Below are 17,433 nucleotides of genomic sequence, written 5' to 3' on the forward strand. Positions count from 1 at the left end.
AATGTATCGAACAATTTATTTTATGAACTCTAATTTACATGGACGTATAGTATATTTAAATAACTTAAAATTACTTATAGGTATAAAATTAAAATGAAAAGTTGATATAGAATAAATGATTAATTAATTTTTAAAAGAAATAACGAATAATTAAAAATAATTTTATTAAACCATTAATATTGCTAATTAAAATTTCGATATAATTTATGGATTTAGTTTCTTAAAGTGAGAGATTTCATTTTAAAGACTAAAAATACAATCATAAGTGTTAATTAAAAAATTAATAATAAATATTATAAAAAAATTAAATATTATTATATATATATATATTTAATTTTATCATAATTTTTTATCGTTGATTTTATAATAACTATTATTATTGCATTTTATATTTTAAAGTGCAATATTCAGTGTAGAAGAATCAAATTCATAATTTATATATTAAAGATATATTTGTTATAAATTTAATTATTAGTTTTTTTATTTTTATTTTTATTTTTGGAAGTTATTTTTACCAAATCGTCTTCACAGGTAAAATACTGTTATTATTTGCGTACGCAATATTTGAAGGTTGGTATTGGAGAAGATAGGGAGGGCGGTTTGGTTAAAGAAAGTTGAAATCGCAAATGGATTCCTTAGAAGACACCGCCTGTTGGGATTTTCTCGATTACTCTTTCATCGATCAAGCGCCCCCTGATTTCCTTTGGTCCAATCATAGGTTTCTTTCTTCATTTTTTAGTTATTATTTTATTATTATGATTGCATTTTTCTTCTTTTTGGGTTTCATTGTTGATCTTTATGGTGTGGATTTGGTGATATGCTGAAAAATAAGACTACCCTTTTGATATGGAAATTCATATGATTGATTGTTCGTTGTGTTGTAGCAGCAGCTCAAGTTCTTTTTTTTTTTTTTTTTTTTTTTTTTTTTTTTAAATATTGTTATTGATTTGGTGTTATTGTGTGATGATTCTTTTTTTTCTTTTTGAATTTGGTGTTTCATGTCTGGATTCGTATTTTCTCGTGTACCCAATTCTGAAATTCGATTCGAATGCTTCATTAGCTCCCATATGTTGATTTTTGTCGTGTTATTGTATGCTTTTGTTTCATTACTTGGAGGGAAAATGAAGGGTTTTAATTTTTCTGTCATTTTCCTTTTTACCCTTATGCTTGGTAATCAATAGATTTATTGTTCTTTTGAGGGTTGGTTATTTTGTTCTGGGAAATGTATGATACTGTAAATTTAGTTTTTAGTTAGAGCTAGTGGTGTCTATTGATTCATGCAGCCAAATCACATGGTAGGACATGATATGGTGGTTGTTCTCCTTGCTTAATTTGTATGGCAAACATGACTGTTACATTTTCTTTTTTCCTTTGCTAGTGTGAGCACCGAAATTGACATTCCAGGTGATGCTGTTGCTTGTCCAGAGAACACTAAGAAGAGGTATCTTGTCTGTCACTTTTGAAGTAATGTACTATCTGTCTTGAAAAGTTGATGAAAATATTTTGATTTTGGATTCTATACATTTTCTCTTAGAATATCTGTAATTTCATTAATCAAAATAAACAATCTAAAGTTCAAATCATGCTTGAAAAGTTGTTTATATAGGTGCAGTGATGCAATCTTTGGAATCATGTTACAGTTTTGTTTTGTGTGATAAATTTCTTGCAAATAATTTGTAGGGGGCGCACTGATTCATGCTTCAAAGCGGGATCAAAAGCTTGCCGTGAGAAATTGCGGAGGGAGAGACTCAATGAAAGGCATGCATACTTTTAAATATTAAGTATATGGTGTATGTTATGTCAGATTACAGGCTGTATATTTAGCTTTTCATGTAGCTGTTGCGTAGGGAATGTATGCTCTTCCCATTACTTTCTAGTTACTTGTTGCTTCACACATTAAGATTGTGTTTCACACTTTCATGTACTATCGTTTTGGGTACTTGAGTTAGGTGTATGGTACACTGACATATGAAACTTACAACTGTCATCAGAGATTATTGTTAGGCATATGACTTCTCTTAGCACGAGGCAATGGCAAATTTCATAAATGGCCAATTGATCATTTCATTGAAAAATTTATTTCATAAATGGCCAGTTGATCATTTCTTTGAAAACTTTCTATTGTTATGCCAAAGGCGATCTTTTAGTTTCTAGACACTTGATTGGTGTATAAGATACTCGAGTAAAAGACACCCTCTCATATTTTGTGTTGTGTTTTGCTACTTCTTTTGATGATACAAGGGAAGAACATATTGTAATTGTTGCAGGTTCTGTGACTTGAGCGCTATTTTGGAACCTGGGAGACCTGTGAGAACAGATAAACCAGCTATACTTGATGATGCTATCAGAGTTTTGAGCCAACTTAAAACCGAATCTGAGGAGCTCAAAAAATCTAATGAAAAATTATTAGAGGAAATAAAATGTTTAAAGGTTAGTGTTGTTTTTAACCATGTACTGTAGTGAGTTCAATATTTCATTTTCTTACTTTCTATATCTTGGATTAGTTTTCTTTGAAATGTTGGCTTCACTACCCACTTCATTCTTGAAATCTCACTGAATGACATTGAAAAAGAAAATGTTTTGTATTTTGCTGCAACTACTAGAAGCTTTGTCTTGAAATGATTAAACTTTTAACATAAAGTAGCTTTATCTTGTTTCATAAAGTAGGCTTAAAGAACTTCAAGCTTCACTTTACAGTTTACACCAATGGCTGTTAGATATGCAAATAATCCAATGCTAAAGTTATTGAGTGTTGTAATTTGTAGTGTTCAAATGATATGATTTTAGATGCATACAGTTGATGTCTCTACCAATCACAATATTCAGTTTTTTTTTTCCTTGGACCAAAAGCGGTGGTGTGCATTCTACGGCTTTGTCCAAGACTCAATTTTATTTGAAATTCAACTTCTCTCTCAGCAACATGGTTTTTTAATTATTTCAACCTAGTTTTGAGCAAGGTCACCAAATCCTATGTCTAAAGCATCATTTATTTCTAATTAATTTTGTGTCTTGTATTTGTTTATCTAGTCTATTCTTTTTCAGTTTGTTTAATGACACACTTTGTTCTGACATTTGCATTCATTAACCCTTCATTCCAGTTAGTTATGAAACTTTTGTTCTCACTTCTCTCAATATTTGCATATTCTTCCATTTGTATGCATGACATCCATCCCAAATTCAAGTTTGCAAATAAGTCAATTAGTGGCACTTCTACATTTTAGTTATGTTTTATAATCTCTCGTGTTAAGATATAATTTCAGGTGTAGACTCAAATTCTTTTCTTGCTTCATTGAAGAAAGACTCTTTAGGAGACTAACTCTGCTAAATAGAATTGAAAGTTTGCTTTTTTTGAGGAACAATTGAAAGTTGTATCATAGTAGTTCTTTCAAAATTCTGCCACTTAGTCCGGTGATTTGCAGAATTGTTGACCCCGAAAATGAAGGGCAATTAATAGGTGAATGATTCTAGATGCTTGATTGGAGCTTGATTAAGGGTTGATATATATTAATGACAAATTGAATAAACATAAAATAAGTACTATTGTGAGCTGTAGGCAATTTGAGCTTCAAGCTTTAGACTTGGCTTGTAACCATGGCCTGTCTAACGTACTCACACCTCTAATTGTGATTCTAGATGATTGATTGGAACTTGATTGAGGGTTGATATATTGACGACTACAATGGTATGAATACAAGTGTGGTTGGCAATCATGCCTATCTATATCTTAAACCGCAGGCTGCTGGTTATTTCGTGTCATATCCTATCAAGCCCTAGGATTTTTTGACTAAAAGCTAGCTTTTGAGGTTTGGTTCATCCAAGGTTCTTTTCAATTGGTATCAGATCTTTCCACCATGTCTCTTAGCTTCGAATTAGTGGGCTGGGACTGTGGGTGGTAACACTAGTATTGTAGTGTTTGCTTGCACTAGCATATCCATGCAAAGGAGGCACTCTACTACGCTACTGTATCAACATTTCCATAAGATATTAGGTGTCAAGTTAATGAATGGACAAAAATTACACAATTAAATAGTTTGAGGGGATCAAAGTTGCAAAAGATGGGGAGACCAAATTCATAAAACGACAATAGTAAAGTGACCAAAAGTGTGATTAAACCATAGGGATCTAGAGGGGCATTATTAAATATAACTTCATGGAAATGTTGGTGTTGTGCATGAGTTCAAACTTAAACAAGGATATACATTGCTTTAGTGCTCAAGTCTGAAGTTATACTAATATGTTTTCTTCTGTGACAGGCAGAGAAAAATGAACTTCGTGAAGAGAAACTTGTGCTGAAAGCAGACAAGGAAAGGATTGAGAAGCAGTTGAAAGGCATGGCCGTTGCACCAGCAGGGTTTATGGCTCCCCCTGTAGCTGCTGCTGCTGCTGCATATCAAGCAGGGATGAACAAGATGGCTGTTTATCCAAACTATGGCTATATCCCAATGTGGCAATATCTTCCTCCATCTTCCAGAGATACATCTCATGATCATGAGCTCAGGCCTCCTGCTGCATAGTAGCTCTATGGATAATTTTACATCATTTCACAACATTCTCGAAGTATTGACATGTAAATATTGTCATTGCTTTGATTTAAATTTTTTGTTACTTAGTTTAATGTGCTAAAATAGGATTACAAGTAATCTATGATGGCAATGACATGAAAACTGTGAATGTCCATTGCAAATTTGTTATGTTTTCTATTTTTTTTAGGTTTAATTTTATGATTTTGATTCATGTATGATTTTGGTCTCCAAGTTATTTTTTAGTTCATTAAGTTCGCCTATTTTCAAAATATAGTAGTTTAGGTTTGTGTGTTATTTTCTTTCATCAAAAATTGCTAAACTCATAATTAATGTTTTTTGACAGGTTCTTAATTTATATTTAAATCCTTCATAAGTTGAGTTGATTAATTTGTTTTAAATCTTTTTCTCAAATTTCATCAACCAAAACCGAAGTCGAGTTCATCAATCAATTGATGTGGGATTATTTTAATTTAATCAATGGTGCTGAGATCATATTTTTGGATATGCAAGTACGTTATATATTCAACATGAGAGTTTAGTTTTGTAGCTGTAATTATACTTGAATAGAACATGACTGTTTTCCATGGGATAAATTAAAAAAAAAAATGTAAACACTTAACTTAAAATGAAAAATTAAGGAACAATCATTTTTTTTCCTGTTTAATCCCTAATTTCACATGTTATACAATACCTTTAGCTTTTTCACCGAAGTTTTTATTTCAGTTTTGAAAATTATTTACATCAAGTTTCTTATAAACTTAAAATGCGTTGATGGAAGATGAGAGTTTGGGAGATTGAGTTAATGGAAAATTAATAGAGATTTTTTTTTATCCATCACCAATTACAATAATGATATTTGAATTTAAATACAAGGTTTTGTACATATTATTTGAACTCTCACCATTAGGTCAATCATAATAATTTTTTTTTATGCAACATGAGTGAAATGAGATTAGAATTTTTTTTTTTTCTCTTACAACAGAAAGGTTAAATTTGCTTTACTTTATTAATTGAAAGGCAAAAGATTGTCAAAAATTAAAAATTTGAAAGGCATAACTAATTTTTAAAACAATTGAGAGATAAATTCAAGCGTAAACCAAATTAGAAGAATTAAAAGTGCAATTAATTCTTTGTCAGCGTCGTACGTTAGCATTTGCCCAAAGGAATTACCAACCAGGAAATATATCAAATAGTTAGAGCTTTTATCATTTTTTATTTATGTATTAGCCACATTAATCACATATTGCATTACTTTTAGTAGAACTGGATCATAAATTAAAAGAGGAAATTAACACCATATCTCATCCTATGATCTTCCTATGGTATAGACTATCATAGCACCATCAGCTTCTAAGTGCTTTTTCTGTCCTTTTTAAGAACAAAGAATATAGTTTCCCATCATGGAATGAGGATGTAATTCCAAAAAACAGCCATTCTGATATATCAATAAGCAACCAGGTTATTTTGATTTGCTTTAGTTGGACGCTACAAATTCTATATTATAGTATTTTATAGTAATCATTCAATGGATGGTATAGTAGTATTTACCAATTATTGTCGTTGAGACGATGCTGACTTTCCCTTGACACCACAATGTTCATAATTTCAATTGAAGAAATAATGATGTAATCAAGATTTGGCGGTGATTCTTTAAAGGGAAAAACGCACTTTGCATGTGAATGTTTTATCAAATCTTAAAAAATTATATTCATCTCATTTTTTTTATCATAGATATGATAATATAACTGGATAAATATATCGTAATCTTTATAAAATCAATGTGTATCTACCAAAAGTTTGAAAAGTTAAAGATGTTAATCATGATAACACAATTATACATAAATAGATTTTTCCTTTTAAAACCTATATGTATTTCTTATCAAATAATTATGCTTAAGTCCAGTGTAATTACTATAATTGATAAAAAAAAAAAATACTTAAGATAATTGTATACTTATAATTCAATTAAGATAATTAATTAAGTTAGGATAATGTATGTCACTTAATCCACATGTTTGGTATTAAGATCGTAACAATCTAATATAACATAATAATTATTTAACGAAAAATACAAACTACTCAATCATACTAGGGTTTTCATGCGAAAGTCATCTAGACATACATTTAATATACATATAATATGTAAACTATTAAACAAAATAACCCTATTCTTGGTCAGCATCTCTATAAAACAAATACAACATTAGGACAGTATATACAAAATATGTCACCTTCTATATGATCATCTACCAACATTCAAGTCACCAAAGCTAATTATACCTTATTCTCATAACAAGTATGATCATCACAGTCTAACAACAACAAGAAAAAAAAAAAAGAATAAGCTTGTGAAAGAATTAAAATAGTAATAATATACATGTACAACTTATACAACATTAACAACTTAAGCAACATCCAACTGACTTTATACAAATATGATTTGACTTAGCTCCCATACAGTTCCACATAAAACCTAGAGGAGATAACTTAAAAAAAAAAAAACTATCCATTCAAAAGTCAACTTACTTATTGAAGGCTTCTCAATTTTGGACTCTCAGAGTACCACAACTTATATGCACACAATGGGATACTTTAATTTTTAAACAACTTTACTCTCTTCTAGTTTTTATGTATCTTAGTTAAAACATGTATCTCAACACCACATTCCTATACAACTTAACAACTTACTCAACTTTAAACAACAAACACCTTTCAACTTACTCAACATTCAATCAACTATCAACTTTCAACTTTCACAACTTGAAACATCATCATACATAATCCTAGATCAATGTATAATGAAATATAATCATACAACATCACTTATATAAATGAATCATCATACTTCAACAATTAATCAACTTAAAACATCTCATTTTATTTTAGCCTACCATGCTCAGTGGCATCTTTCTCACACTCAGTGTCATTGAGACAAAGAGCCTAGGGTTGGCCCATGCCTGACACCATCCATCTACACCCAACGTGGATGAGGCTGAGAGTCTTCTGACTCAACTATGTCTAGTGTGGCCAAACTCACGCTCGACCTCATTCAAGTATAGAACCTCTACTTGACTCATCCTAGCGTCACAACACTGGCACCTAGTGTCATCTAATCAAATAGCCTCTATCTTGATCATGCTTGACGTCACTCATCTTGGGGCTCAATGTCATCAAGTCAGAGAGCCCCTCGAGTAATCATGCTCGAAGCCTCTCATTTCTACACTTGGTGTGACTAAGTGAGTGAGTTCCTCATTGATCCACGCTTGATGCTTCCAATCCTACGCTCAATGTTGTCAAGGTAGAGAGCCACCGACTTGAGCCATACTCGGAGCCATGAAGTCATGCCCGAAGCCATGAATTTGCACCTGACACAATGATGATTTTCGCACATAGCAAAATCACCAAATTGGCTCAAACTTGCAATTCTCCAAAAAAATACCAACATGCAATCCATGATTTAGCATATATGCACTATTAGTGACTCACAAACAACATCAATAGAAACATTCAAAAATAAAATCACCAAGTCACTCAAGCACACCTTCAAGGGCACATTTCTAACAACACCTTCAATTCGTGTTTTTCACCAATTCAATCGTTTAATGAATAAATCTAGATAGTAAATAATAATTATTCATCAAACAACATTCAGTTTATAAACTTCTCTTACCTTTAGTCACTCAACAAGAGAAGAGATGAGGAAGTAGGGAGTGAACTCTACAAGGTTCTCACTTGAGATTCTCAACTCCGAAAGCTTGAATCACTAATCTATCGACTTAGATCAATTGTAGGAAGGGCTTAAGAGGAGTCAAAGGAAATGAGGGAAGAAAGGATTTCTTTAGCTCCAAAGCTTATCTCACTAACTTCTCTATACTTTTCTTAAGAACTGAACCTATAAGGTTCATTTCTTAAGAAAAACCTATACACCTATACTCAAGCTAACCCAACTAATGCTAACCAAAACTATTTTAGAGATCACTTAACTCTTAAGGATCCCTTGACCTTTAGTAAAGGTGGCAAATAGATGGATTAGATAATTTTTAAGTTGGATTATAATGGATCAAATAAAAATAATCCATTAAACCATTTAGATCCACTAAAAACTATTTAAAAATCCAATCCATCCAATTCCTTTAAGAAAAAAAAATCATCCAATCCATCCATTAACAACTTTAATGGATATCCATCCATGAAAATATATTTTCAAAATTAAATTTTTTTAAAATTCTTTTTTTAAAAAATATTATAAGTCATTACATTTTTATATAATCTTTAAAAGTCCAAAAATATTTTTTTTATAACAAAATAGTCTTTTAAAATCTCAATCTAATATACTCCCTTTATTTAATCTAATAGATTTTCAAAAATATGGATCAATACCTATCTGTAAAATTAAATGAATGGATTGAGTTCAATCCTTCATTATTATATTTGTATAATTGATGAATTAAATGAATTTACTTATGAATGGATTAAATAAATAATGAAAAAAGAATTGTTTTGTCACTCTTAATCTTCATAGTTCTAAAACAACAACAATTACAATTAATTCAACAATTAATCACATAAATTATATAATTAATTAATAAAACTAAAACACAGTATTACAAAGATTAATTTATTTAAATTTATTTTTTTACCATTTTAAATGTAGAATTTAATTAGGATGTGCTTATAGTTAGATTGTTGAATCTTATAATATTTATCATAATTTTTAATTGATTAATAATAATAATAAATTTACACTAACAATATAAAAAATAAACTCTTTAATTATATAACTAAGATTTTCTACCTCACTCTCGACTTTCACCTTATACTCTTTACATGTGCGTGCTTCTCCATACATAAAGGCTAAATTATGCATTTAGTTAATCTCCAAACATGAAAACCTTTTTATTTGGATCATCTAAATATATCAAATTTCTCGTTTAATTTCTCATTTTTAAATATAAATTCTTAGTGGACAAATTAATAAAGAAAAGTGTAGCAAAAGAATTACATGACAACGAAGAAAAGTATCTTGTAAATAAATAATTAATTTTACATTAAAAAACTAAATAAGAGGAGTATACTATTTTTATAATTTAGTTCGATTATATTAATATATATAATCTTAAATATAATATAACATAATTTCATCATTGGATTAGTATTTATATTATATAAAAAGTTATTGAAAATATAAGATTTAGTATAATTTTTTTCTCTCTATATATAATAATTATATATTATTGTTATTATTATAAATATTTTTATTCATAAAAATTATAATAATAAAAAAATAATTTAAATTTAATATTTTGTATATATTATAATATTATCCTAATTTTTTACTATTAGGCTAATTCTAATAAATTTATTATCGTATATATATTTATTGTTTTTATAACTATTATAAAAGTCATAGCTAAAACAATTTTAATTAATTAATAGTGTAAACATTTTATAAAAATTAAACAGTTTATAAAAATAAAGTTAGTATTTTAAAGGACAAAAACATAACTTAATCCATCTATTATCATAAAAATAATATCTCGTAAAAGAGATCATGTATTTTTTTACAACTCTGTGGGGCAGGTAATTTAAGGGAAATTTGAAGGGAGAGGGTGTAACTGTTGAAGAAGTTAGGATTGACTAGGAGTGACAGAATCAATTTATGGAATGAAAAGACCTATGTGTGTATTATGATAGCAATAATGTGTGACCCAAAAACAAGGAAGACGATACACGACGGTAACTATAAGAGAATTCACTGTAATAGAATAGAGAGAGAAACTAACATCATTCCCCCCCCCCCCCTCCTTTTTCATCATATCCTTAGTCTATATATTTAATTGCTACCCCCAATTCCTTCAAACGTGAGTTTGTTATTCATAACCTCGTGTTTTTCTTGCTTCCTGCATCATCATTTGGATCTCTTGCCACGTGTTCATACCCACTAACTGTAGCCTCCTCACTATATTTAGGTTCCTTAATTGCTCCTGCAGCATTTTTACATATTACATTTCCTCCCCATTAAAATCAACCTTGTCCTCAAGGTTGAAGTCCGAGTAAGTTTCCTTGCTGGCAACATAATCTTCCCATGTTGCATGGGACTCTTCCAAGCCTTCCCATTGTATGAGAAATTGATTCACTGGTTGATCATCTTTGAGAATGATACATGATTTCAGCACTGATAAAGCCTTAATTGGTTTTGTATTTGGAAGCAAAGGAATGGAGTGATCATGCATTCTAGTGGGAGGCAGTCCTTGAGGAGCCAAGAACACATCCTTGTATGTGTGCAACAGCAAGGCTAAATTTGGTTCTATATTATCTGGTATTTGTAACTGCAGATCATCAGCACAATAAGGAACCTCCAATTGCATGGTGAAAATTTTAGAAATAGAATGAGTCCTATGCATACGACGTATGTTATTAAACTGAGCCTGCATAGGAAACTTTGGTTTCTCTCCATGCAGAGTGATAAAGTTGCCATGCAAATAAAATTTCAGTGATAACTCACTATAATCTGAAATGTGTGGACCCAATGTGGCTAGCCAAGCAGCCCCCCAACACTAAGTCAGCACCTGACACAAGCAAAAGATAAACAGGTAAATGTAAGGAATGTCCTTGAATCATGACTTCCACATTCCTCACCATGCCTTCAACTGTCAAAGCATGACCATTCCCCACTAAAACCTGAAAACCCGAAGTTGGCTTAACAAGTAATTTCAAGCAATGGGCTAATCGAGGTTGAAGAAAATTATCGGAACTGCCACTGTCCAGTAAAATTTGTACCAAAATCCCATTAATGGATCCTTGAAATTTCATAGTACTTACCCCTGACCCTCCATTCAAAGCATTAAATGATAAGTGAGGCTCCAAAGATAATTCTTGAAATTCTGTCACAACATTATCTGGTGGTTCTGGTTCCAGGATTTTTTTCTCATCCCCTTTAATTTGTAATAACAGGTACTGTTTGTTAGGGCATTTATGGTAGGGAAAAATTTCTCATCACATGTAAAACACAACCCCTTTTCACGTCGTAACTTAATTTCAGCTGTTGATAAATTTTTGACATTGGAAAATTTGGTCTAAGGTTGGGTAGGTTGGTTTGATGTAGGTGTGGGAAGTAAGGGTGGTAGGCTGGTTGTTTTGTGAATCTGGTTAATAGAATATGACGGGTTTTTGGTTAAGCTATGGGGTTGAAAGGTTCTATGTTGAGGACTATATTTCTCTTCATATAACTTGGCTAGAGAAACTGTACGAATCAGAGAATTTGGAACCTGAGCAATTACATCACGACGTATATCAGGTTGAAGATCGCTAAGAAAGAAATCTAACAGTGTATCTAGGGTTACACCATAGACACGATTAGCTAATGTAGTAAACTCTTTGTAATATTCCTGTACTGAACCTGTCTGAGTCAGCTTAAATAGGGTGGAACATGGACACTCATATGGAGATGGTCCAAACTCCATTTCCAAGGCTCTGGTGAAACCCACCCATGATTGAAATGGGTTATTCTTAGTTAGCATTTGAAACCAAGGAATAACATCCGCATCCAAATGAACAACTGCAATCGTCAATCTTTGATCATCAGGAGTATTGTAATATGTAAAAAATTGCTCTGCTTTGAAGATCCACTCAAGAATGTTGGACCCATTGAAACGTGGAAAATCAAGCTTAACAGTACGGACCTGGAAAGGTTGTGACACATGGTGATAAGAAGTCGTTGAAGCTGAAGAGTCTTCAACCACCGAAGAAATGCCTACTTCCAATTTCTCAAATCGTGAAGTATACTCAGCATGTCACCTCTCCATTAATTCTAGAATGCGCTTAACATCAGTGGAAAGTTCCTTCAGTCTAGTATTCTCGGCCATGGCAACATGTTGGAATCAAAATGAAAGCACCAATTGTAACAGTTGAAGAAGTTAGGATTGACTAGGAGTGACAAAATCAATATATGGAATGAAAAGACCTATGTGTGTATTATGATAGCAATAATGTGTGACCCAAAAACAAGGAAGACGATACACGACGATAACTATAAGAGATTTCATAGAAACAGAATAGAGAGAGAAAGTAACATCATTCCTCCCTTTTTCATCATATCCTTAGTCTATATATTTAATTGCTACCCCCAATTCCTTCAAACGTGAGTTTTTTATTCATGCCCTCATACTTTTCTTGCTTCCCGCATCATTTGAATCTCTTGCCACGTGTACATACCCACTAACTGTAGCCTCCTCAGTATATTTAGGTTCCTTAATTGCTACTGCAGCATCTTTACATATTACAGAGGGATGAATTAGAGGAAATTTTAGAAAATTAGTTGAGTTTTGCGAAGGTGATTTAAGGTGAATTCTGAAAAATATATGGTGGATCCCATGATTGCAGTAATACCTTTTCACATTAGAAGATTATAGTGAAATTGGAGAATGGGTACCTACAATTACAAATATAACTATTCTTTCTTTTGTTATGTAACATATTGGATTATGTTACAGGTTTACCAGCTATTATAGGTTATCAAATCTATTTATATATGGTTATGAATTATTTGTTATAAATAGACTCCTTGTATTGTACTGGTTAGACAATAATTCAGATCAATTCATTTTGCTTCCCTTCACTGTGGCTGATCCTATTACATCTTTCATTTTCTTTGTTCACAAGAAGTTCATACTTCTAATATGGTATCAGAAGAAATCAACTCAAACATGACAACACAAACGAAAGATCCTACCCAAGATCCAAGCAACCCCCTCTTCCTACATCATTCAGATGGACCCGGGCTTGTTCTCACCTCTCATCCTCTTGATCACAAGAACTATACCACATGGAGTCGTGCGATGCATGTGGCTCTCTCCGTGAAGAACAAGCTTGCCTTCATAGACGGAACCCTCCCGAAACCCGCTGCCACAGATTCTACCTTCGCTGCTTGGAACCGTGGAAATAATGTGGTTATATCTTGGCTCTATAACTCTGTCTCAAAGGATATAATCACGAGTATTCTCTTTGCAACCACTGCAAAAGAGATTTGGGATGACTTGAAAACAAGATTTTCAAGAAAGAATGGACCTCGGATATTTCAACTCAGGCGCCAATTGATGTCTCTACAACAGGGATCAAATGATGTCAGCACATACTACACCAAATTGAAATCAATATGGGAGGAATTAGCTGGTTACAAACCAAATTTTCAGTGCACCTGTGGAGGACTTCAATCCCTTCAAGAACACACACAATCTGAGTATGTCATGTCCTTCCTGATGGGTCTCAATGATTCTTTTTCACAAATCTGTGGTCAGATCTTACTCTCTGATCCTCTTCCTTCAATTGGTAACGTTTTTTCCCTAATTCTTCAAGAAGAAGCTCAGAAAGAAATTGCAATTACACACAGTTCTAATGATTCTGAACACATGGCTTTTATTGTGAACCAACATGCTAAAATACATTCTGATAGCAACAAAAGTGGATTTACTAAGAAAGAAAGGCCGAAGTGTGCTCACTGTGAGATGTTCGGTCATACCAAAGATAAATGTTACAAACTTGTGGGGTACTCCCCTAACTATTTCAAAAATCGTCAACCAAAAGCTGTGAATCAAGTTGAAAACTGAACTGATTCCTTGAATTTGAATTCCTCATCTAATCTGACTCATGCTCAGTGTCAGCAGCTGATCACTTTTCTGACTAATCAAATGCAGTCTGATAATAATCTTGATGCACTAGCCACCAATGTTACAGGTATTTGTATGAATGTAGAATTTCCTGACAAAGATAACACTTGGATCATAGACTCAGGGGCTACATCTCATATATGTTGTTCCAAAAACATGTATAACTCATATTCACCTCTTCATAATTCTAATGTTTTGCTGCCTAATTCCACTAAAGTTAAGGTAGAAGGAATAGGGAGCATCAGGCTGAATGATGATATTTTTCTGCATAATGTTCTTCATATACCTAACTTTAGATTCAATTTATTATCTTTATTAACCCTCATCAATGAGAATTGTTTCAGATTTGTTTTAGACACTAACAGTTGTATTCTCCAGGACCTCAAGACCTTAAGGAAGATTGGCATTGTTAAACAACATCACGGGCTTCTCCTCTTTGATTTTCCTAAGTCTGATTTAAATTCTGTTTGTAATCAAATTTCCAATTCTATTACGTATGACACTTGGCACCAAAGATTGGGTCATGTACCTACTTTTGTATACAGACTTATTACTAATAAAACTCAATTGAGTGCTATTGACTCCAATTTTCATTGCAGCACCTGTCATCTGGCAAAACAAAACAGACTACCTTTTACAAATCCTAACAATTTTAGGGCTAACTTTTTTTTATTTAATTCATGCAGATATTTGGGGACCTTTTCGGGAACCAACCTATGATGGATACAAATATTTCCTCACCTTAGTCGATGATATGTGTAGGTTTACCTGGATATACTTACTAAAGAACAAGTCTGATTGCATTAACATCATACCACAATTTTGTGCTTATGTGGAAAATCAATTTCAGTCTACTATTAAGATGTTTAGATCCGACAATTCTAAGGAACTTGCTTTTAAAGAATACTTCTCTAAGAAAGGCATCATGCATCAATTTTCTTGTGTAGAGAGACCACAACAGAATAGTGTTGTGGAAAGAAAGCACCTACACATTCTTAATATTTCTCGGGGTTTAATATTTCAGTCAAATGTTCCTCTCAAAGTTTGGGGTGATTGCATTAAAACTGTTGTGTTTCTTATGAATCGAACTCCTAGTCCTATTCTAAATTGTAAATCACCATATGAACTTTTATACAACAAACTCCCTAACTATTCTTCTTTCAGGACTTTTGGCACGTTATGTTATGCATCTACTCTTATTTCCAGCAGGCATAAGTTCAGCCCAAGAGCTACTGCTGCTGTCTTCATTGGTTACCCTCAAGGCTACAAGGGATACAAACTCCTTGATCTTAGCAACAATCAGGTTTTCATCTCAAGAGATGTACGTTTCTATGAGCACATCTTTCCTTTCAAACAGACGCCAACTGCAGCAATCAATGAGAATGCTGTCATTTCTGATATTACACCCAACTTGGTCAATCCCAACAATGAACCTGAAATTGATGCTAATGCAGATCTCCCTATTTCAACATCTCATTCACCCACATTACAGCCAGTCATAAACCAACCTGATTCATCTAATGACCCTCCAAGGAGATCAACACGAAACACAAAATCACCTTCCTATCTGTCAGACTACCATTGCTACAATGTGAGCACGGAATCTGCAATCATGTATCCTATACAGAGATATCTAGACTACTCCAGACTTTCAGAATCTCACAAACATTTTATATGTCAAATATCAGAAAATTTTGAACCCCAAACCTACAACCAAGCCATCAAACATAAACATTGGCGTTAAGCAATTGAAGATGAACTAGCTGCAATGGAAGTCAACAACACCTGGACAATTCAACCTCTGCCTCCTAATAAGAAACCAATTAGTTGTAAATGGCTTTTCAAACTTAAGCTTAATGCTGATGGAACAGTTGCCAAACACAAAGCTCGGCTAGTAGCAAGGGGATTCACTCAACAATATGGCTTGGATTTTCAAGAAACATTCTCTCCTGTAGCAAAGATCACTACCCTTAGAGTTTTACTCGCTTTAGCAGCATCCAAAAACTGGCACCTAGCTCAACTAGATGTCAACAATGCTTTTCTCAATGGTGACCTTGAAGAAGAGATATTCATGAAAATTCCTCAAGGATATGTTTCAACCAACACATGCATAGACTCCACCAAAGCTTCATTGGTTTGTAAACTCAACAGGTCAATTTATGGTGTAACGCCTAATTCTAATACTCAAATTATACAATATAAAATTATAATGTTTTATAATATTTTTGCAATTATATCATTAACAATATCTATATATTTATTTAATAAAAATAAAAGTAAAGAAAAGAATATCTTGTGAATTTAATACATAACATATCTTATTATTTTACACATTATTCCTTTTCCTTACTCTTTTAATACAATATATATATTCATAACGGAAAGAAAATTACAAATAATATGATTGACAAGTAAAGTTATAACAGATCCATCAAATAGCCTCCATATTCCAATTTCCTTCCATGTAGGACAGCAGTAACAATAACAGCAAAATGATCTGGAATCTCAAGTTGATCCATCTATTTATAATATATTTAATTAAAAAAAAAAAAAACAAAGAAAAGAAAGGAGTAAGAACAATATCCAATAAATACAATAATTCGAACGAATAAACATAATTATTTATAAATAAAATTTTAACATATATATATATATAAATAAATATTTATACAGATTAAATATTAGATTTTCTTGATACAATAAAATTTGAATTATACTTGTAGTGACTAGTCAGGATAAATGAGCATCATTATAACACCAACCAAAAGATATTCCACCTCCATTTCTTACTCATTTAAATCCCCAAGGTTAAACCTCCAGCTACAAATAATTCAAACTTTATCGTCTATGGCCATAGAGTATTAATTATCTTTAAAATGAGTAAAAGACATTTTAACAAATTATATTAATCATAAAAAAATTACTCAAAATAAATTTAAGAATTTATCATTATTTAAGCTTTAATTAAATAACACAAATTTAAATAAAATATATTAAGAACACTAATTAATTAAATGCCAATGACAATTATTATAAAATAATTAAACAATATAAAATGTGAATATATTAATAATTATTATGGATAAGAATAATCATAGAATAAGTAATAGTAATTAAAGGTTAAACAAATAGATGAGGTTAGAATCACCCCACTAAATAATAGAAATAACATAAATAAATAAACATGGTAATCAAAAGTTAAATAGTTAGATGAAGTTAGGAACACCTCACTGAATAAATAAATA

At 31.8% G+C, this 17,433-nt stretch overlaps 2 protein-coding genes across 2 annotated transcripts; both read left to right on the top strand.

The window, feature by feature from the left end:
• The first annotated feature begins 546 nt into the window (after positions 1-546).
• Positions 547-4,738, top strand: LOC109805367 (transcription factor bHLH104). The gene is made up of 5 exons (XM_020367422.3): positions 547-718; positions 1,379-1,441; positions 1,681-1,758; positions 2,268-2,430; positions 4,254-4,738. The coding sequence occupies exons 1-5, from the start codon at positions 627-629 to the stop codon at positions 4,512-4,514; spliced, it is 657 nt and encodes a 218-aa protein (XP_020223011.1). The 5' UTR covers positions 547-626; the 3' UTR covers positions 4,515-4,738.
• Positions 4,739-13,201: 8,463 nt separating this feature from the next.
• LOC109804680 (retrovirus-related Pol polyprotein from transposon RE1) lies at positions 13,202-15,932 on the top strand. The gene is made up of 4 exons (XM_083059994.1): positions 13,202-14,116; positions 14,216-14,461; positions 14,567-14,657; positions 14,875-15,932. Exons 1-4 carry the CDS (start codon positions 13,202-13,204, stop codon positions 15,930-15,932), a joined length of 2,310 nt encoding a protein of 769 aa, XP_082916120.1.
• Positions 15,933-17,433: the final 1,501 nt, after the last annotated feature.

The sequence above is a fragment of the Cajanus cajan genome, chromosome 7 (assembly GCF_000230855.2).
Source record: "Cajanus cajan strain Asha chromosome 7, NIPB_CcT2T_4, whole genome shotgun sequence".
NCBI classification, from domain to species: domain Eukaryota; kingdom Viridiplantae; phylum Streptophyta; class Magnoliopsida; order Fabales; family Fabaceae; genus Cajanus; species Cajanus cajan.

Bases quoted from the DNA above. Each gene is read 5' to 3' on its own strand.
- LOC109805367 (XM_020367422.3), top strand. From the start codon at position 627: ATGGATTCCTTAGAAGACACCGCCTGTTGGGATTTTCTCGATTACTCT. The intron at 1,442-1,680 runs GTATCTTGTCTG...AATAATTTGTAG, and splicing joins CCAGAGAACACTAAGAAGAG to GGGGCGCACTGATTCATGCT. The intron at 1,759-2,267 runs GCATGCATACTT...TAATTGTTGCAG, and splicing joins AGGGAGAGACTCAATGAAAG to GTTCTGTGACTTGAGCGCTA.
- LOC109804680 (XM_083059994.1), top strand. From the start codon at position 13,202: ATGGTATCAGAAGAAATCAACTCAAACATGACAACACAAACGAAAGAT. The intron at 14,117-14,215 runs GTTGAAAACTGA...AATCAAATGCAG, and splicing joins AACCAAAAGCTGTGAATCAA to TCTGATAATAATCTTGATGC. The intron at 14,658-14,874 runs GTAATCAAATTT...TAATTCATGCAG, and splicing joins GTCTGATTTAAATTCTGTTT to ATATTTGGGGACCTTTTCGG.